The following is a 21,681-nucleotide window of genomic DNA, read 5'->3' on the forward strand; positions in this document are numbered from 1 at the left end:
TCTTACATAGCAAACAGAAACCATCCAGGATTCAAAACTAGTAGCCACCTGATTTCTGAATTTAGCATATTGGTCACTTCCAAAGTAGGCAATTTATCAGTCTTACTCATCTGCTCTGAAGCTACATGTCACCTGAAATGTAAGTTATCAGCTAGAGGAAACAGTCAAAATTAATCCCATAGCTGATGGGAATTTAAAGAGAATGGAAAGGAACTTTGGTAACATGACTTAACCATATATTATACAATGATAGCTCATTACTATTCAAAAATGTACATGCTTCCCACAAGGATGGGAAGATGGCGTTATGGTTAAGGTGTTTACCTTGCAAACACAAGGTGCAGGGTTTGATTCTCACATGGGGTAATTGGCTAGGCTTGAAATGGCCCACAAGGGTAGTTAGCCTAGTACTAATCTATGAACCTATGAACCCAACCAGTGCACTTTTTGTAAATCGAGCATATACCAATAGAAAAAAGTCCAGTCACCGAAGTACCATTTAGCGGCCAGACTTTCTTCTATTATATACTTTTTGTTGTGTCTTTCTGCTTTTCCCGGTTAGGGGTTGCCACAGCGGAACTCCAGTCCGCTAATGATTGGTAGGTGATTTTTACATGCCGAGTTACCAGCCCTGATGCACAACCTTCAACGAAGGTACGCCCATTCACGCATGTCTCCATGCAGAAGACGCTCTAGCTGAGAATTGAACCAGACAGCGTCTTATTGTGAGGCGACAACGCTACCGCATAACCATAACCGCGGGACTCTTCTATTATATACTACAGAGGCATATGTTTCAACTGTCTGAATTTTCACAGAATGTCCAGATTTTTGCCTAATATTTTTGGTGGTTCCTCATAAAATTTGTGGTTTTCCTACAAATCACTGAGGAGTGAAGTCAACAAATAATGACATACATTTTATTTTCAGACTTCATATCCTTCAGAAAATACACAATAAAACAAATCTTGTTATTCTAGCAGCTTTCTTAAGAGCAACATTTACAATCAGTCCCTATTTAGAGGTCTTTGTCCACATTTTTGAGGTAAGAGTTTGAGGTACATATGGAGGGTACAGCAAAGTCAAGAAAAATCAGGTATGTTCTGCAAAACTAAAGAGGTTAAGAGTTTGAGGTACATTTGGAGGTTACAGCAAAGTCAAGAAAAATCAGGTATGTTCTGCAAAACTAAAGAAACTTACGTCATTTTCCTTGTACTTCTGCCTTGTCTCTCCGCACCTCTAAACTGTCCAGAATTTACAGTTAAAAAAAAAAAGTAACAGAGATCTTCGTTTCTCTGTTCCTTGTTTTTAACAGCACTGATGTACTGTGCAAGAATGAAAACATAAGTCCCATACACATGCGCAGTACATCAACAAACACGGAAGAATGAGGAAACAACACAGAGGAACACTACAGTGACATTATACAAAGATGCCAGTCTGAAGGAGATTGGAGACTGTAAAGTGGTGGCAGGGGAAAGTGTAGTTAGACAGCATAGGATGGTGGTCTGTAGGATGACACTGGTGATCAAGAAGAGGGAAAGGAGGAGTGTGAGGGCAGTGCCAAGGATCAAATGGTGGAAGTTGAAAAAAGGTGACTGTGAAGTGGAATTCAGGGAAGAGTTAAGACAGGCACAGTGAAGAGTTCCCGAATAGCTGGGTAACTACTGCAGAGCTGGTAAGGGAGACAGCTAGAAAGGTGCTTGGTGTGACATCTGGACAAAGGAAGGACGACAAGGAGACATGGTGGTGGAATGAGGAAGTAAAGGAGAGTATACAGAGAAAGAGAAGAAGTGGGTTTGTCAGAGAGATAAAGAAAGCAGGCGAAGGCTAAGGATAAGGCGTATGGAAAGCTGTATGAAAGGTTGGACACTAAGGAGGGAGAAAATGACCTGTATCAATTGGCCAGACAGGGGGACCGAGCTGGGAAAGATAGCAGCAGGTAAAGGTGATAAAGCATAATGAGGGAAATGTACTTACAAGCGAAGAGAGTGTGTTGAGCAGATGGAAAGAGTACTTTGAGGGGCTGATGAATGAAGAGAATGAGAGAGAAAGAAGGTTGGATGATGTGGGGATAGTGAACCATGAAGTGAAACAGATTAGCAAGGAGGAAGAAAGGACAACTACGAAGAGGATGAAGAAAGGAAAGGCTGTTGGTCCAGATGACATACCAGTGGAAGCATAGAAATGTTTAGTAGAGATGGCAGTGGAGTTTTTAAACAGATTGTTTAATGAAATCTTGGAAAGTGAGAGGATGCCTGAGGAGTACAGAAGAAGTGTTTTGGTACTGATTTTTAAGAATAAGGGTGATGTGCAGAGCTGTAGTAACTACAGAGGGATAAAATTGATCAGTCACAGCATGAAGTTATGGTAAAGAGTAGAGGAAGCTAGGTTAAGAAGGGAGGTGATGATTAGTGATCAGCAGTATGGTTTCATGCTGGGAAAGAGCACTACAGATGCGATGTTTGCTCTGAGAGTGTTGATGGAGAAGTACAAAGAAGGTCAGAAGGAGTTGCATTGTGTCTTGTGGACTTAAGAAAGCATATGACAGGGTGCCTAGAGAGGAGTTGTGGTATTGTATGAGAAAGTCAGGAGTGGCAGAGAAGTATGCAAGAGTCGTACAGGATATGTACAAGGGTAGTGTGACAGTGGTGAGGTCTGCAGTGGGAGTGACAGATGCGTTTAAGTTGGAGGTGGGATTACATCAGGGATCAGCTCTGAGCCCTTTCTTATTTGCAATGGTGATGGACAGGTTGACAGATGAGATCAGACAGGAGGCCCCATGGACTATGACATTTGCAGATGACATTGTGATCTGTAGTGAGAGTAGGGACCAGGTTGAGGAGACCCTGGAAAGGTGGAGATATGCTCTAGAGAGAAGAGGAATGAAGGTCAGCAGGACTAAGACAGAATATATGTGTGTGAATGAGAGGGAGGATAGAGGAATGGTGAGGATGCAGGGAGTAGAGGTGGCGAATGTGGATGAGTTTAAGTACTTGGGATCAACAGTTCAGAGTAATGGTGAGTGTGGAAGAGAGGTGACAAAGAGAGTACAGGCAGGGTGGAGTGGGTGGAGAAGAGTGTCAGACTCAGGAGTGATTTGTGACAGACAGCTACCAGTAAGAGTGAAAGGGAAGTTCTACAAGAGGGTAGTGAGACCAGCTATGTTATATGGGTTGGGGACAGTGGCACTGACAAAAAGGCAGGAGTCAGAGCTGGAGGTGGCAGAGTTAAAGATGTTAAGATTTGCAGTGGGTGTGACGAGGATGGACAGGATTAGGAATCAGTATATTAGAGGGTCAGTTCGGGTTGGATGTTTTGAAGACAAAGCCAGAGAGGCGAGACTGTGTTGGTTTGGACGTGCTGAGGAGGGATGCTGGGTATATTTGGAAAAGGATGATAAGGATAGAGCTGCCAGGTAGGAGGGAAAAAGGAAGGGCTAAGATAAGGTTTATTATGTGGTAATAGAGGGTATGCAGGTGGTTGTCGTGACAGAGCAAGATCCGAAGGACAGGAAGAAATGGAAACAGATGATCTGCTGTGGCGAACCCTAATGAGAACAGCCAAAAGAAGAAGAAGATTATTTAAGAAAAGTAAGCCATTTCTTTCTTAAATTATGTCATTGTAGAATAGTAATAAGTGACTCATGGTTGTGAGTATATGAGGATTTATCCATGGCTGGCTTTGTTTAATTACTTGGGTTTTACCCTCATGGTTAAACCTCGCTAACTATGGATAAATCCTCAATATATTCACACCCACTCATCGGTTATTGATTAATTACACTTAAGGTTTGCAGAGGGGACACAACTGATTGTGAACAAGACTTACCTAGACTTTGCATAAAACATTATGTATATACCCAGTGCTTCTTTCTCAGAATTCTCTACTTCTGATGACAGTTCTACATACATCCACTTAGAAAGGCAACCCAAACACATTACTTAGGTCACTTTCACAGCAAGTTAATCATAATCTGAAGTCTTTAAACAAGCATCTGCATCTTGTTTTGATAGAAAAACACCTGGCAATCTTTGAACAACTAATGTTTAGTCTATAACTTACCATTGTGCCTTTTTCGCCAGGAGGACCTTCTGGGCCTGTGATTCCACGTTCTCCCTTAAAAAGAAAGAATAACATAAAACAAAAGTAATCCTGGGAATGCTTACTACCAGAGGTATTTTGTCAAAATCTAACAAACTATCAACATAAGGAAAAGTAGCTACATGTCCCATACTCTTTTTTTAGCTGGGAAACAATAATATTGCAAACAAAATAAATTGAAAAATTCCCTACTAATAATACTATGTTTATGTAGCATACAAATCCTAACATGTGAAATGTAACTGTTTATAATACACCTTGAAACTCACAGCTGGTTCACATTAATGATAAAGCTCTTCAGGCATTTTAAAACTTCATACTTAGTATGCTATACTTTAATCACCACTTCTTCGCAACTTCAGTTAAAGCATGCAACAAATCATATTGTCAAAGCATTAACTCCTTTCTTTCATGTTTACTGCACAAAAAATCTGTACTATCAACAGCTATTAATTCATAATTTTAATTAAGACAAATAAATATTGCTTTATAAATGACAATGTATAGGGGTTAATGCATATAACTATAAGGTGATTTAAAGTAAGAGTGACAACATCTTGATCTATAAGAAGAGAAGAGAAGAAAGGATAAAGTTATACTTTCTTTTGTCACGATTAAAAGAAAGATCCAAAAGTGCACAGTTCATAGGTTCGAAGGTGAAGTACTAAACTAGCTGCTTTTGGATTATTAGCTTAGACATTTCCCCCTCAAAGGTGCGAAACAAACTTTGTACTTTGTATCTGTGATGTAAACACTTTAACCATTACACCAACCCCCAACCCCCTACAAAAACAAAAACAATGTTCTCTTTATATGAACCTGAGAAATTCACAACAGACAAGATGACATTACTGAAGGTCTGTGAAATTAAATTAGAAATACAAACTAGCATTGGCTTCCAACACAAAAGTAGAAGAACAAGCCTATGCATGACATGAAGAAAAAGGAGCTTGTAACATTTCCAGGAAAATAGGTGGGAGTCTTTCCCCATGTAGCATCAGCACAAAATAAAAACACTTCTAGCATAGGCTGGTCATTTTACATGACGTGCCAAATGTTATGTACAAGCCACTGTAAAAGGCACAGTGGGCTGTGAGTTTTCACATATTTCTAAAATAATACACAGACACCATTACAAGAGAAGAAAAAAAAAATCAAGCACACTTCGCTAAGTAAGACAGTGTGGAGCAAGTTCTGCTTGATTGGATAGGATAGATTTACAATTTTCATTGTCAAAAACTTGACTAAAGATTTAATGTCAACATTTCATTTTATTCCGACGTATTTATTTAATCATCTTGTAATCTGTCAAGTAGAAAGAGCCAACCTGGACATCACAACTCAGATAAAGCTGAAAAAACTACATAAATGTGCACCCTAGATTAAACCTAGAAAGTACTTCATTTCATCGCCCGAGGCAAAGTTAGGCTTTTAACAAACACATAGATATTTTCTAGCACTACCGTTCATGGCAGATCAGATACAGGATTATATTATACCACAAGTACATATTAGGACACAGACATGAACATTTCTGAACAGATGAAACTTTATTCTCATGTTCCAAGCCAAAAAATCAGATGTCAGTTCCTTAACTGTTGTAAAAGAAATATACTAAATTTTACAAAGCTGAAAGTCTTTGTCAAGACTGCTACTGTACTTTTTGATGTGACTGCTGTAGTGCTGACAGAAACAAATAAAACATATTTAGTTTTTACTATTTTGTTTTGAAATTTTGACTGATATTTTATGTTCGGGTTTCCACAATGCAAGCCACAGTTCTTCAAGGTACAAAATGTTTGTTTTTCTCTTTTTCTGACAGTCCATAATAGTTAGTATATCAGTACTTGACAACAATGAACTAAAAGATACAACTGAGATCTATCAACAGACAAATCAGCATCACTTTGGTCAACAAAAGAACAGTTTAGTCTGGTTGATGTTAAATGATGAACTATATATACTAAGGAGTTTAAGGACCTGAATCAGTGATTGCCATGGATTTCGACTTACCTTCCTGGTCAGATCTGAGTTAGAAAACTTCAGCAAGTGTTTAAATGCACAAGAATTCATTTTCAAGTTTTCACTTGTAAGTTAATACAGAGATGCAATAAGTGGAATACCATGAACTGATGGCGTCAGGAAAGGAGGTGTAGTATTAGAGGTTAGTTGTCAAGTGTTGTGGACTGCAAATTATTTTTTCAGGAGTATGGTGCAGCCTCAGAAGAGATGGTATAAATGTGTTTGTGTACCTATTTGATAGCCAGCTAAGTGAGCTGGTTAGATCATTTTCAGCTGTGCCTCATGTCACATGAAAATACAATAGAAATAAATCTACATGTTCACATTCAGTATCAAAATCACTTATCACCTATGTACAGTATTCATGACGTTCTGGATAGTGAGCTGTATGATAATTAGGTCTTTTATTTTGTATATTTGAATGTGATTATTGGTCAGTTGCAATTGTGAATTACATAGCTAGAGAAAAGATACTGGACATGGGATGGCCATTACTTTTAGGGATATAGTTTTGTTACATACTGCTATTTGGTGTTTTAAATGAGACTGTAGTCCATTAGGATGTATACTTAAGCTGTTTGGACATATTCCGCTGTAAACTGATTTTATAGGTTTATAGGTTCATAGGTAGGTACTAGGCTATTTGCCCAAAGGCATTTATAAGCCTAGCCAGAATGTGTTGGTTTTCGCCACCCCCTTAGATTAATTAGTTCCCTGTCTGTGCCTCTGTCCAGCAGAGCCACAGAAGTGATCCCCGGGGTAAACTTTCTGTTTCCCATCCACTCATCAAGGTTTCTCTTGAAGAGTGCTAGCGAGGAGCTCTGCGTAATGTAGATTGGAATCTTGTTCCAAAGCATGGGAAGTCTCTGGGACAGGAATCTATCCTTCCAGCACGTCATTTTTATTGTTGTGGTGAGGTTTAGATCCCTAGAGCGTGTGGCTCGAGGGGATAAGGTTTTCTTTAGTTGGAGCATGTCCATCAATTCTGGGTTGGACATGGCCTTATATGTCAGGCAGAGATCATCTCTGAGCAGGTGGTATACAACCGAGTACAGCTGGAGTTTCTTCAGTCGAGCTGCATAGGGCATCTGTTTGAGGCCAGTGATCCTCTTGGTGAGGTTCTTTTGTGGTCTTTCCAGCTATTGCAGGTGTCTTGTAAGGTACATCCCAAATGGGGCACATTTGGGCCAAATGGGGAACTCTATGATGGGTCTGATGAGTGATGAGTAGAGGGGCACAATGATCTCTTTTGATCTGGATGCAAACCCTTTTGTGATTAGGTGGGCCACATAGAAGGATTTTCTAACCACTTTGGCAATGTGATTATCAAAGGAGTGATTACTATCTACTTGGGTCCCCAGATCCCTTATTATGTTTTCCGTACTTAGGAGACTACCACCTATGTGGTAGTTTGTGGGTACTTTGTTATTTCCAAAGGGAATAATTATGCACTTTTTGGCATTTAGCTTGAGGCCATGATTTTGACACCAGGTATCCGTCTCAGTGAGACCCTTTTGGAGGATGTCTGTGTCAGCCAGTGAGTCAATTATAGCCCCTAGTTTGCAGTTGTCTGCAAACATGGTCAGCCATAGTCCTCCTGTGCTTGTCTGTACCTCTGAGAAGTATATGCCGAACAGGAGGGGTCCTAGGACTGAGCCCTGGGGAACGCCACTTGTAACCGGTTTAGAGTCAGACCTAGCTCCCGCAACTCTCACCATGTGGGTTCTGTCTGTGAGCCAATTGGCAACCCATCTTGTGACATAGGGGTTTATGTTTAGGCTGGTGAGCTTGTCTATAATACCAGAATGGGGAATGGTGTTGAAAGCCTTTGCGAGGTCTAGGTAGGCTGTGTGTACCACCTTTCCGTCGTCTATAGCCTTGGTAACTGTCTCAAAGAAGTCCACCAGGTTTAGAAGGCATGATCTGGCTTTAACAAAGCCAAACTGGGTAGGGTTCAGTGTTTGGAGGTTCCCAATGTCTCTGTTAATGAGTTCCATGATGATGCGCTCCATAGCCTTGCAGACCAAGCTAGTCAGGCTTATAGGGCGATAGTTCCCGGGATCTGTTGTGGCTCCACCTTTGTGGAGTGGAATAACTGTTGCTGTGCACCACTCTATGGGTACATAGCCTGTGGAGAGGCTGAGTTTGAACTGTGTGTTTAGGTGAGGGGTTAATTCATCTTTGAGCTCATGTAGGACGCAGCCTGGAACACCATCCGGTCCCATTGATGCTGTGATTTTGGCTTTGGAAAGGGCTATTTTAACCTGAGTGTCTGTGATTTCAGGGGTTCTACATTCTTCTAGTATAGTTATGGGTCCTTTCGGGGGTGAAAGAGGGGTGAAGTTTGCACTGAACCTGTCTACCAGGATGTTGGCAATTTCGGTTGGTTCAATGTATTTTATGCCATTCTGCACTAACTCTGAGTAGATCTGAGCATTGCCACTTAGATTCTTGACATAGCTAAAGAATGCCTTGTGGTTATCTTTGGAGTCCTTGGCAAGTTTTCTTTCAAAGCTCACCTTGGACGATTTTATGAGGGATCATAGTTTCTTGCTGATACTGATCAGGGATGTCTTCCCTTCTTGGGATTTTACTCTTTTCTGTACTAGTTTCCTCCTTCTATTGTATAGCTTGTTCTATTATGTTCAGTGTATATTGCCTGTGCACAGGTATACAAGATTATCTCTTCCAACAGTCATTTTATGAGGAAATATTGCTACATAAACTATTAATCAGAAAATATTACTGACAATAGTAGCATAAGAGTGAAAAGTTCGGACAAGATACAATATCTAAGGAACAGTATGAAGTTAAAGAAGTTATTCAAAATGGGTACTAGCTATAAAACATCTAACTTGTGACATTACTAACCCTGCTACTAATTCCAACAGCCAGTCCCAGAACCCAAAATAATTTGCTACTGGTTTCAGAAATATGACCAACTCATTTCCCCTATTACCATCACAATATACTAATTCCACTCTAAATCTTTATCCTCTACCAAATTATGCTCACTTCTCAGCCATTACCTTACTTACTACAAAGGGCAAAATTCAGCAAACGTCATCCCAAATTCCTTAAACTCACAACAGAAAAAATAAACCACTAACTCATATGTTTTATCTCTCATTAACTACTGGTATAGTACCAGCTTCATGTAAACACTCACTTATATTACCTTTACCTAGAGTGCAAGCTTCTTCACAACGTAAGGATTACAGATCAATTTCAAACCTCTGCCCTATTATTAAAATCTTTGAAAAGACTAGTTTATAGGCAGTTGTTTAAACATTTAAAAAGCTATAGTCTGCTTTGTGACTAGCAACATTGCTTAAGGAACTCCCTTAGTAAACAAACAGCATTAATTTCAGTACTGGACAGTATTTATAGCAATATTAATGACAGCATCCTTGCAGTAAGTGTCTCTGTGGTGATGGCGTGCTTTCAAGACTGCAAATTATACCCTATTACTCAATAAGCTACATATCCTCATCTTTAGAAAAATGTCATAAACTGGTTCAAAAACTATTTACGGGATAGGCCATTTCAGATTTTTGATAATAATACATTATCAGAAAAAGGAAAGTACAGTTGTGTACACTTACCATAAATGTAGATGTACGAGTGTATTCACTAATGCAGTCCTTACAAAATGGGTTATCCAGCTCCCGGTAGCCCTAAGTCGGCCAGAATACCAAAGTCCTTGGTATATGACGTCGGCTGCCTTCGGTTTAGTCCCGACGTCAGGTACAAAGGAAGGCAGCTGACGCCATTTCCTCAGTTTTTCTTGCCTTAACTGTCAGGACCCCCCAAAAAAGGTTAGACCAGGAAAAGAAAAATCCAGTCTGTGCCCTAGGAATAAAGGGGGATGGAAGGGGGGGAAACCAGGACTGCAACAGTGAATACACTCGAACATCTACTTTTATGGTAAGTGTACACAACTGTACTATATTCATCGTGTTTCGCTGTTGCAGTCCTTACAAAATGGGTTGATTTCCATAGCCCAGGGAAAAAAAACAAAAGGGAGGAGGAGCACCCACTGTTTAAGGGTGGGTAGGGATGCCCTGCAACACTGCAGTGGCAAAACCAGCCCTAGACTTAGAAAACAAGGGTAGATTGTAATGTTTAGTGAAAGTGTGGACAGAAGCCCAGGTAGCTGCTTCCAGGATGTCCCTAGTAGGTACACCTCTTAAAAAAGCTGCTGAGGTAGAGGTTGCCCTAGTAGAATGGGTCCTAATACTCTGAGTAGGAACCTTGCCATGTTGTAAGTAACAAAAGTGAATACAATGAGCAATCCACTTAGAAATGGTCTGTTTAGAAATAGCTTTGCCCTGAGCTCCAGGAGCAAAACTGACCAACAACTGAGCCGACTTTCGAAAATGTTTAGTCCTGTCCAGGTAAAATTTAAGCTGTCTATGCACATCCAGGGAATGCAGTAACCTTTCCCCTTTATTCTGAGGATGTCTTCAACTAAGCAGTCGGAATACAAAAAGAAGGTACTCGGCCAACCGGCACTTGTGCAAAATGTTTCTGTTTCGGGCTCCGTGGCAAGAAAGACTGAGGAAATGGCGTTGGCTGCCTTCCTTTGTACCTGACGTCGGGCCTAAACCGAAGGCAGCCGATGTCATATACCAAGGACTTTGGTATTCTGGCCAACTGTGGGCTACCAGGAGCAGGATAACCCATTTTGTAAGAACTGCAACAGTGAAACACGATGAACATCTTGAAAAACTGGAATGTTACAATGATCTGTCCTAGGACCACTACCACTTTTCTAAATGATATCACACATAATCTACCCCAACAAAAGATAATTATGTATGCAGATGATATTCTCCTTCTAGCATATCATAAAACCCAACAGTCTCTAGAATAACATACTCAATCATAATTCTCTAACCATTGCAACTAGATTCACAGTAAAAGACTTCAAATTAACGGCACAACCACTAATTTCATAATCTTTTCTTCAGATAAAAAGTTATCCTTACTCCTCCTCAAACAATGACCCTAACAAACTTAAAAGGGAGTCTTTTACCAAATGTCAAATAGCATAAATATCTGGGCATAACACTAAACCCTTTACTTAATTTAAGTGCACATGCAGCCAACATTACCACCAAAGTACTAGCTCAACTAAAACTTTTAGTTATGTACTCACCATAACTTCAGATGTTTGGGATCCATCTCGCCTACATTCTGACTGATGGGTTCGGAGCCGATCCCTCGGCTCCGACTCGGCACGCTTATGCCAAAGAGCGAAGTCTCTTATTGGCTGAGCTTACTATATCCCAGGATGCACCACTACCAGTCCCCCAGATCTAGTTTGTCCGCATACATGCACACATGCACACCCTGCTTATATAACATCGTCAGATGAAACAAGATAAAACAGTAGAACTCAAAACCGTTCAATCTCTTCTGATCTCCAAGGCAGGGGGAAGGAGGGTGGGTATTAGAATGTAGCGAGATGGATCCCAAACATCTGAAGTTATGGTGAGTACATAACTAAAAGATGTTATGTGATCCTATCTCGCCTACATTCTGACTGATGGGACAGCGTCCTAGCACCTGAATCCTGGGTGGCTCACTGGAAAACACTCCTAAGTACCGTGGAACCAAATGAAGCTCGTCCTCTAGATGCCACATCCAATTTGTAGTGGGAAATGAAAGTGTGCGGATTGGACCAAGTAGCCGCAGCACAAATTTCCGATATAGCGAGCTTGGAATGAAAAGCTATAGAAGTAGCCATAGCCCTGGTAGAATGAGCTTTGATGGATGTTGTAAGTTGCTTATTCAAGAAGAATAAGCCTGAGTTATGCAATCTCTGATCCATTTGGAGATAGTAGCTTTTGTGATGGTTTGGCCCAATTTATTATCTGAGAAGGACACAAACAACTGGTCTGACTTACGAAGTTGCTGAGTCCTGTCTAAATAGAAGCGTAATTGCCTGTGAACATCCAATTTATGGAGAGTGTATTCTGCTTCATTGGAGAATTTTGGGAAGAAAACTGGTAGCTCTAGAGATTGTTGGAGACAGAAACTAGAACAGACCTTTGGGACAAAGGATGGATTAGGCCTAAGTGATACTCTATCCTTGTGGAAAATCAAGCACGGTGGCTTAATAGACAGGGCTTGAAGCTCTGAAACTCTTCTTGCAGAAGTAATTGCAACTAAGAAGGCAGTTTTCCAAGACAGATATTTTAACTCACATGTAGCAGCCGGTTCGAAGGGGAAGATGTTCATGCGCCAAGCACCAAATCAAGATCCCACGGAGGTGCAGGATGAAAAATTGGGGGTCTTAATAGGCTCGCACCTTTAATGAAAGTTTTGCATAGTCTGCTGCTCATCAAAGGAGGATCCATGGATTCGTGGAATTTAGAGATAGCCGCTAGTTGGACTTTAATAGTTGAGACAGAAGATCCTTGATTAAACAGGGATGTTAAGAATTTCAAAACCTCTGGGACAGGAGCAGAGATAGGGTCTAAGCCCTTCAGTTGAGCCCAGATAGCAAACCTCTTCCACTTACTGAGGTACAATTTGTTAGTGGTGGGTTTGTGGGCCGAAGATAAAATGTGAACAACTTCCGGGTCTAGTGTGTGCCTTCTAACTAAAGTCGGAAGTGGAGGAGCCAAGCTGTCAATTTCAAAGATTGAAGGGACTGATGCCGATGTCCCGACTGATGGATTAGCAAGTCCGAATTAGGTCTAAAGTCCACGGATCGTCCACGCATGCTTCTTCAGGTAAGGAAACCATACCTGACGAGGCCAGAATGGGGCAATCAGTATCATTGAGGACCCCAATTGAGAAGCTTTTGAATAACTTTGGGGAGAAGTGGAATTGGAGGAAAGGCATAAAGTAGCCCTGTTGGCCAAGGTTGTGCTAGAGCATCCATAGCTGGTACTCCTGATGTGGGATCAAGGAGAAGAACCTTTGGCACTTGGTGTTTAGTGGAGTTGCAAATAGGTCGCAGCACGGCGTTCCCCATCTCCTGAAAACCTGAGCTGCTACTGTGTGGTTTAGAGACCATTCGTGAGGAGAGAGAATTGTCCTGCTCAATTTGTCTGCCAATATATTTGACCTTCCCGGGATGTGGGTCGCTACCAAGAAGCGGTTGGTAGCTACAGCCCATTCCCACACTCTCATGGCCTCTCTGCAAAGGGGTGCGATCTGGTCCCTCCTTGTTTGTTCAGATACCAGACCACCGACATGTTGTCTGTGTGGATGGCGATGATGCCCTGAGGAAGAAACTTGTGTAAGGCCTGTAGGGATAGAAGTACAGCCCTCATCTCCAACACGTTGATGTGGAGGAGAGCTTCGTCTGGAAGCCAGGAGCCCTGAACTAGCCTGCCCAGACAATGCCCCCCCCCACCCTGTCTGGGAGGCATCTGTCGTCAGGGTAACCACTGGAGAGGGAAGAACAAAGGGTTTTCCTTGATCCAAATTTGATGTCTGAAGCCACCAGCGAAGGTCCCTTTTGCATATTTCCGTAATCATGATGTGATGATTGAGAGGAAGATCCTGAAAGGACCATTGAGTTGACAATAGCCACTGAAGAATCCTCATGTGCAATCTCGCCAGAGGAACTAAAAGAACCGTGGCAGACATTGAGCCTAAAACTTGTAGAACCATCCTGGCTGGGGCTTTGGATCTCGAGATCAGAGCTTGAACTTGGCCCTGTAAAGTTTGGATTCTTTCGGCAGGAAGAAAGACGCGCATCAATCTTGAGTCTATCTCTGCTCCTATGAACTTTATGCGTTGAGAGGGCAGCAAGACAGACTTTGACCAATTTAATGTAATCCCCAGGGTAATACCCAGGGAGATGGTGGCTTTGAGGTTGTCCATTAGTAGATGCCTGGTGGTGGCAGTCAGGAGCCAGTCGTCCAGATAGGGAAACACTTGGAATCCAAGACTTCTCAGGTGAGCCGTCACTACTGCCAAACACTTGGTGAACACCCTGGGGGCTGTGGTGAGACCAAAGGGCAGAGCAAAATTGGTAATGACTGACTCCCAGGCTGAAGCGCAGATACCTCCTGGACGCCTGATGTATCGGTATGTGATAATAGGCGTCCTTGAGGTCTATGGAGCACATCCAAACATCCTTCTCCAACAACGGGAGAATGGATTGTAACGTGACCATTCGGAATTTGGATTTCGTGACGGATTGGTTCAGTCTGCTGAGATCCAATATTGGTCTCAGGTCCCCTGTCTTTTGGCACTAAAAGAACCTGGAGTAATTTCCTGATCCGATCTGGTCTGTGGGGACCGGTTGGATGACTCCTTTTTCTAGCAGCTTTAAAGCTTCTGCGGCTGTCATTTCCCTTTGACTGGGTGGTGGGTCCGGGATTCTTTTGGATGGTGGGGGCGAGTATGTGAATGGGATGGTGTAACCTCCGGCAATGATCCGAAGCACCCATCTGTCCTGAGTGATTGACTCCCAGGCTTTTAGGTGCTTGGCAAAACGACACCCGACTGGCTCCGGAGCAGCACAGCCGGGCAATCCCTCATAACGTGTGGGAGGCTGAAGAGCCACGAAAGGACTCGCGGTCTCCAGAATTGCGGGGCCCTCTGCCGCCTCTGGGACGGCGTCTCCCTGAAAAATTTCCCCGTCCTCTGCCTCTGGAAGGGGAATCTTCCTGCTGTTGGGAGAAAAACTTACGAGATTTATGGAACCACATTTTCCCTCCTTTAGCCTTGGGGTAAGGCCGAAAGGGGTGGAATAACGGCTCCTACGGCAGATAAAGTTTTTCCCTCTTGCTCACAGCGGTAAGGGTGTCTTTAACCTTGGGTCCAAACAAGGAGGACCCATCAAAGGGAGCGCCGCGAAGGAAGACTTGAAGGCCTCCAGAACTGACACAGCGGAGCCAGGCTTGTCTCCGTGAGCCACGCCTGTGCCTGCCGCTCTACCCGCCTTCGGCCGCATAAGAAATGAGCCTCATGGACGAGTTAGAAATTGACATAAGGATAGCCAACTGAGAGCTAACCGACTGGGCTAGCTGCTCAGGTAGGTTACCCGAGAGGAATCTGACAACTCCTTGACCAGATCCCTCTGAAGCCTGGTAAAATGTGCCAAATAATTCAGAGACCTTAAAGTAAAGGCCGCTGAAGTCAGGGTGCGCTTCCGCACCTGTCCATACTCCTAGACTCCTTATTAGGAGGATGGATGGACGTTGAAGCCTCTGCCACGTCCTGTTGTGTAGCAGATGCCACCACCATGGCATCTACAGCCACGCCTTTAGTGAGGAACTCCTTCTCGGGGGGAGCAGACAAAAATTTATTTGGACGAAGGGACTGGTTCCACGGTATCTGGATGTTCCCACGCCCTTCGACAAACTAAATCCAGAAGCTCGTCAAAGGGCGGAGACACCCAGGAGGTGGAGGGCTGAGCCCCAAAGGCCTTGAGGAGCACTGACTCATCAGCAGAGGGGGGTTTGGATATCCAGCCACCTCGTTGTTTAAGGATCTCTAAGATGTCTGCAAATGAGACATCATCCGAGGACGACTTCGGGGACCCCTCTGCATCATCAAGATCAGTGTCTGATGTAATAGACTCGGGGGAGTCCACGTGCTTCCTCTTGCACGATCTCTTCCTTGGGGGTTCCTCCGAAGACAACTCCGAAGAACCCTCAGGAGGAGGGGAACCCCCACTGGGGGTAACCTCAGGCCCCGGGGCTCCGCTGACTACGGACAGGGGAACTGCCAAAGACCCAGTCTCCACGCCCAGGGAAGGTGCCGGTAAAGCCGGAGAGATGGTCGAAGAGGACTTGGCCAAGGCACTCCTCATGGCTCTGAAAGCCGGACCCCAGAATCCTGGGAGTGTCCGTCCCCGAGCCGTGATAGCCGACGGAAGTCCCGCAGCCAAGCACCGAGGGGAGGCTCGAACCGAAAGCATAGGTCCCAAACATCACCCCGGTCCAGCTGAAGAAGTCCGTACCAAACTCGGACCCGAAGGCCGGTTGGAGTAAGGGTCGGAGCCGACCCTGAGATCTCCACCGGCTCCAACAGCACCTGCTCCGACGGAGCCAAGCAGTCGGAGGAGGAATGGCAATGGGGTGGGCCAAGGTCATCGGCTCCGAAGCCAACTGGGTCGGAACCGAAACAAATTTTGGAAGACTGGGGACTGGAACAGTCTTTGGAGCACCCTGTCTATATCAGAATCTGACATCCTCAAGACCGAGAGGAAACAGAACGGGTTCGAGACGGCCTCTCCAACGGCCCCAAAGGGCTAGGGGACCGGCTCCGAGGTGACTCGATGAGTATCGGCGCCGAGGAATACACACACCAGATTCCATCGGTGCCGAGGTGGACTTCGCCGAGGAGGAAGTGTCTGAGCGACCCTTGTCGGCTCCGAGACCAGTGGAGCCGACGAAGGTGACCCGCCTCGATGCCCCAGCCATCGGCTCCGGCCAGAGGAGTCGATACTGGTGGCATCGAGGCAGACCGTTCCGACCTCGGCTCCGAAGTCCTTGGAGCCGAAGGAGAGGCCTGCCTATGTCTCTTAGCGGTCGGATCCGACGGACTGGTCGGAACCGACGCCCTTTTCTTTTTGGCCGGAGAAGGAGAGGATGCCAAGGCTTCTTCAAAAGAAGGTTTAGTTAACCCCTTAAGAATTAATTTATTTTTCCTCTCCTGGAGGACCCTTGAGGAAAAAGCGTGACATACGCTACATGATTCCTGTAAATGTTTTGCACCTAAGCAATATACACAGAGTGAGTGATCATCCGTGATGGACATTTTGAAACTACATTTTGTACATTTTTTAAAACCCGAAGGCCTAGGATTCTGAGACATTATGGGGAGAATTTCAGTAATCTGACTGGAAAAATACAATTACTGGTGACACCCCTGAAGTATAGGCTTACAGTTATCGCTCGCAAATGACAGGGGACTTTGAAAACCCTGTAAGAACAAACAGAGCTACAAAAAAAAAAAAAAAAAAATTTAAAGACTTTTCTCTATATGCAAGATATAGGAGGGTTGATTGACCGGGAAGGCCCTAGATGAAGGGGGCCTGCCAAACTCAACCCAATCACACAACAAAAGTCTTCAACAAATCCAACCAATCACACAACAATGAGAAGAATAGCTGTTAAAACAGCTTTTTTGAGAGAAAACAGCAAAAAAACTGACAGAAAAAGTTAGTTAAAATAACTACTCAGCTCAGCCAGCTCGAGACCACGTCTTCGCAGGTTAGCGGCAAACGAGATCTGGGGGACTGGTAGTGGTGCATCCTGGGATATAGTAAGCTCAGCCAATAAGAGACTTCGCTCTTTGGCATAAGCGTGCCGAGTCGGAGCCGAGGGATCGGCTCCGAACCCATCAGTCAGAATGTAGGCGAGATAGGATCACATAACATTTAATGTTATCTTGTCTCAGACCTTCTTTCCCTACTAGCATGGATGGCCTCAGTGAAAACTGCCCTGATATCCAAGATGAAATGTGCCCTTCCCCTGATTGCCCTCTTTTCATCAAAAAGCATGCAAAGGCCTCAATTAACAGAAAATAAAATATTCAAATTTGTGTTTCTTTCACTGGACCCTATATAAAAAAAATTCCACTGGCTACCTGTTACCAACAAAGCCACTTTCTGTTTAATTTTCCAAGTTACAAAATTGTACATCTTGGCTACATTCCACCTCTTATTTTTATTTTGCAACTTGGACACCCCCCCCACCCGGAACAGTCAAGGTAATACACTCATATGTTTCAACAAAAAGGGAGAGCAATAGTCCAAAAGCTACATAAAACACCAAAAGAACAGCGGACTATAAGAAGCGGCAAAACACACTTGTAGCTATGTAAAACTCCCAACATTTATTAGTATTAACGCAATTCAGGATAAATTCACAGCGTTTTCGTCCACAAAATACCAGACTTCATCAGATACAATCAATATCTGATTCCATGCGCAATATATACCCATAAGTCCCATCAATTAATCAATCAATTGAATAATTAAACAATTTTAGTTGATATGCTTTTTTAAAAGAACCATGAAACTAAAAACGTAGGATGCTAGAAATGCATTAAAATGCTACTAAAAATATTTTATACATAAATAAAAATTTTGTGTTTGATGTTTGTAGAACTAACGCGATTATGAACAAATATATACAACAGTTCATGTGATGAAATACAATAATTCAAGAGAATACCCTGAAATACTTAAAAATGTACTAAATACTAAGTAGAAATTAAGTCTGACTAACTCATAATTTAGCCAGTCTTAATTTCAATAGTGGTGTTAAGGAAATGTTAACATTGAGGCCGGGGGGGGGGGGTTATTGGCTTGTAAAACAACTTGCCAAAAAGTTTCCCTATAGGCCAGTAGAGATTCCCATGGTCCCCCCTAGAATCCTTGGACACTGTTTCTACAACAAAGAAGCCATACTTTGCATTGGGACAAATCAAAAGATGTATATATAGTGCATTGTGGTGATTTTTATTACTGATGCTATTCATGTGTTCATAAATCCTACGCTTGAGCTGCCTCTCTGTCTTCCCCACATAAAAACTTTGGCATTCACTACACATAGCAAGGTAAACTAACCCAGAGCTATTGCAGCTGGAATAACATGGGGAAGCTATAACCTTGTTCCTAGTGGCAACCAAAACTTCTTCTTTCTGCATAATATGAGCTCATTGCCTACAAGCACCACACTTGTAAGTACCCTTTCTTTTATGTGAAAGGGAAAGTGTGTCATTTGATCTTTCCAATAAATTTTCGATGTTCTGTCCCCTTCTAAACACTACCTTAACTGAATTTTGTTTCAGGTTGGGTAAGTCACTCAAATCAAAACATTTTTTGCATTCATTCTCGACTATATTTTTAATGTTGTAGGCATTACCACTAAAATTAGTGATAAATGCCTTACAATAACCAACGTTTTTACCTTTGAGTGCTACATGTGTATTGGAAAAATCAATACCCTTACCTAAAATGGGGGTATATTTGTCTTTCCTACCTTGGAAAACCTCCTGTTGAACACTGGAAATAAGGGTATCTGGATAACCTCTTTCCAGAAACATACCTCTCAGCAATGTGCTCATATTATGCTGAAAGAAGACATTTTGGTTGCCACTAGGAACAAGGTTATAGCTTCCCCATGTTATTCCAGCTGCAATAGCTCTGAGTTAGTTTACCTTGCTATGTGTAGTGAATGTCAAAGTTTTTATGTGGGGAAGACAGACAGGTAGCTCAAGCGTGGGATTATGAGCACATGAATAGCATCAGTAATAAAAATCACCACAATGCACTATATAGACATCTTTTGATTTGTCCCAATGCAAAGTATGGCTTCTTTGTTGAAGAAACAGTGTCCAAGGATCCTAGGCGGGGACCATGGGAATCTCTATTGGCCTATAGGGAAACTTTTTGGCAAGTTGTTTTACAAGCCAATAACCCCCCCCCCCGGCCTCAATGATAATATTTCCTTAACACCACTATTGAAATTAAGACTTGCAAAATTATGAGTTAGTCAGACTTAATTTCTACTTAGTATTTAGTAAAATTTTAAGTATTTCAATATATTCTCTTGATTTATTGTATTTCATCACATGAACTGTTGTATATATTTGTTCATAATCTCGTTAGGTCTACAAACATCAAACACAAAATTTTTATTTATGCATAAAATATTTTTTAGTAGCATTTTAATGCATTTCTAGCATCCTATGTTTTTAGTTTCATGGTTCTTTTAAAAAAAGTATATCAACTAAAATTGTTTAATTATTCAATTGATTGATTAATTGACAGGACTTATGGGTATATATTGTGCATGGAGTCAAATATTGATTGTATCTGATGAAGTCTGGTATTTTGTGGACGAAAACACTGTGAACACTCATATGTTTGTCAGACCTTTTTTTATTTACTTAAATTTGCTTACCAGGGTAATGCACTGATCAATATTCACCAATTTCAGGCTCAATCCAGGATGATTTACCTTGATTCAAACTAGCAATAGGAAAAAAAACTTCTATAGAGTCACTTGCCTGCAGACATAAAAATATTAATGAATTTTGAATATTTAAAAAACACATGAGACAGCACTTATGCTGCGGTGGTGGTGCTGCGGTAGGGTTGTCCCCTCACAGTAAGACGCTGTCCGGTTCAATTCTCAGCTAGAGCGTCTTCTGCGTGGAGACATGCGTGAATGGGCATACCTTCGTTGAAGGTTGTGCGTCAGGGCTGGCAACTCGGCACGTAAAAATCTATCTGCCAATCATTAGCGGACTGGAGTTCCACTGTGGCAACCCCTAACCGGGAAAAGCCGAAAGACACAACATCATGAGACAGCACTTACTTCCAAAATGACTCAAGTTCTCTTGCTCTAGAGAAACTGGTTAATCTCATCCTGTAACTGCAAGTACTCATGCAATTGAATATTATACTCTAAATACGGCAAATATTTGATGTTATTTGTATCCTTCTTTTCTTATAAGTAATTTAAATATCTGATGCAAAATGTGCTCTACTTTATCCACCCTTTTATATAGTGTAACAGTATTTTTAATATACTATAAGCTTTACTGTTGTTCAACAAGTTATATTACACACCTATGAACCTATGAACCTATAAAGGGTCTATAGACCAACCCACCTACCCAATGTCCAAATTGCAAAATAAAAATACATTTCAATTGCAGTAAGTAATTATGGACATTTTAGCATCAGTCAAAACAATTACAGGATAGATATTTTAGAAGATGGCAAATTAGAGAATTCAGATGTATTTCTAACAGTGTGTAAACTATTTCAAACAGATAGTACAATTTGGAAGAAAGAGAGCTCTGCAGTAGTAAAGAACAGACATGGTCATTGTACAGGAAGTTGTGGAAACATTAAAATCTTTACTGAGAACACTTTCTAAAGGACTGTCTCCAAACTACTGGCTTTGGCTATTTTTGCAGTTTGTATGTAAACGCCAGTATCTCTATAACAGCTCAATACTTTTTTAAAGAAAATTTAAAGAAATGTTACTGGCATTATTACCTATAATGTATGGAGGTTGTCATAATGGTTAAGGTGTTTACCTCACAAACAAGCGGTACAGGGTTTGATTCTCACTAACAGAAACTGACTAATCTTAAAATGGTTCACAAGGGCAGTCAGCCTAGTACTTACCTATGAAATATCCTTTGGTTTGGCACATGACATCAAAGACAAAAGTACAACTGCATTTTGAATTTCTATCATTTTTATGCCTCAACATGTAAATAAATAAATAAATCACTTTAATCAGAAATGCTTACTCTTTTTAAAGCCTGAAATATTGGCAATGTCATATGCTTATATTTTTATAAGCACATGCTGAGGTGACAATGGCCAGGGTTCATTTGAACTGGAAATAAGGGTAGGGAGATAAGCAGGTGGCAGTGTTTGATGATGTCCTGGCATATGTTATGATACAAAATGACTTTGATGATAAAGAACCATGGGTACTTGCAATTATATGCAGCCAGGCATGGGGATAACTATGTGGGAAAGGCAGTCAGAATCTATACTTTCAATAAAGGCCGGGTATATGGCTTGTTCAGAAAAACAGCATGGTT

At 42.1% G+C, this 21,681-nt stretch overlaps 1 protein-coding gene across 1 annotated transcript in view; it reads right to left on the reverse strand.

Annotated features, from left to right (window-relative positions):
* The window catches only part of COL24A1 (collagen type XXIV alpha 1 chain), a 3,617,818-nt gene that overhangs the window by 1,135,285 nt on the left and 2,460,852 nt on the right, over positions 1 to 21,681 (reverse strand). Inside the window, exon 26 of the mRNA XM_044086026.1 lies at positions 4,066 to 4,119. Within this exon, the coding sequence (XP_043941961.1) occupies positions 4,066 to 4,119 (54 nt within the window). The remainder of the gene's footprint in view (positions 1 to 4,065; positions 4,120 to 21,681) is intronic.

This window comes from Protopterus annectens, chromosome 10.part0, assembly GCF_019279795.1.
Source record: "Protopterus annectens isolate FY-2018-M chromosome 10.part0, PAN1.0, whole genome shotgun sequence".
Lineage (NCBI taxonomy): Eukaryota > Metazoa > Chordata > Ceratodontiformes > Protopteridae > Protopterus > Protopterus annectens.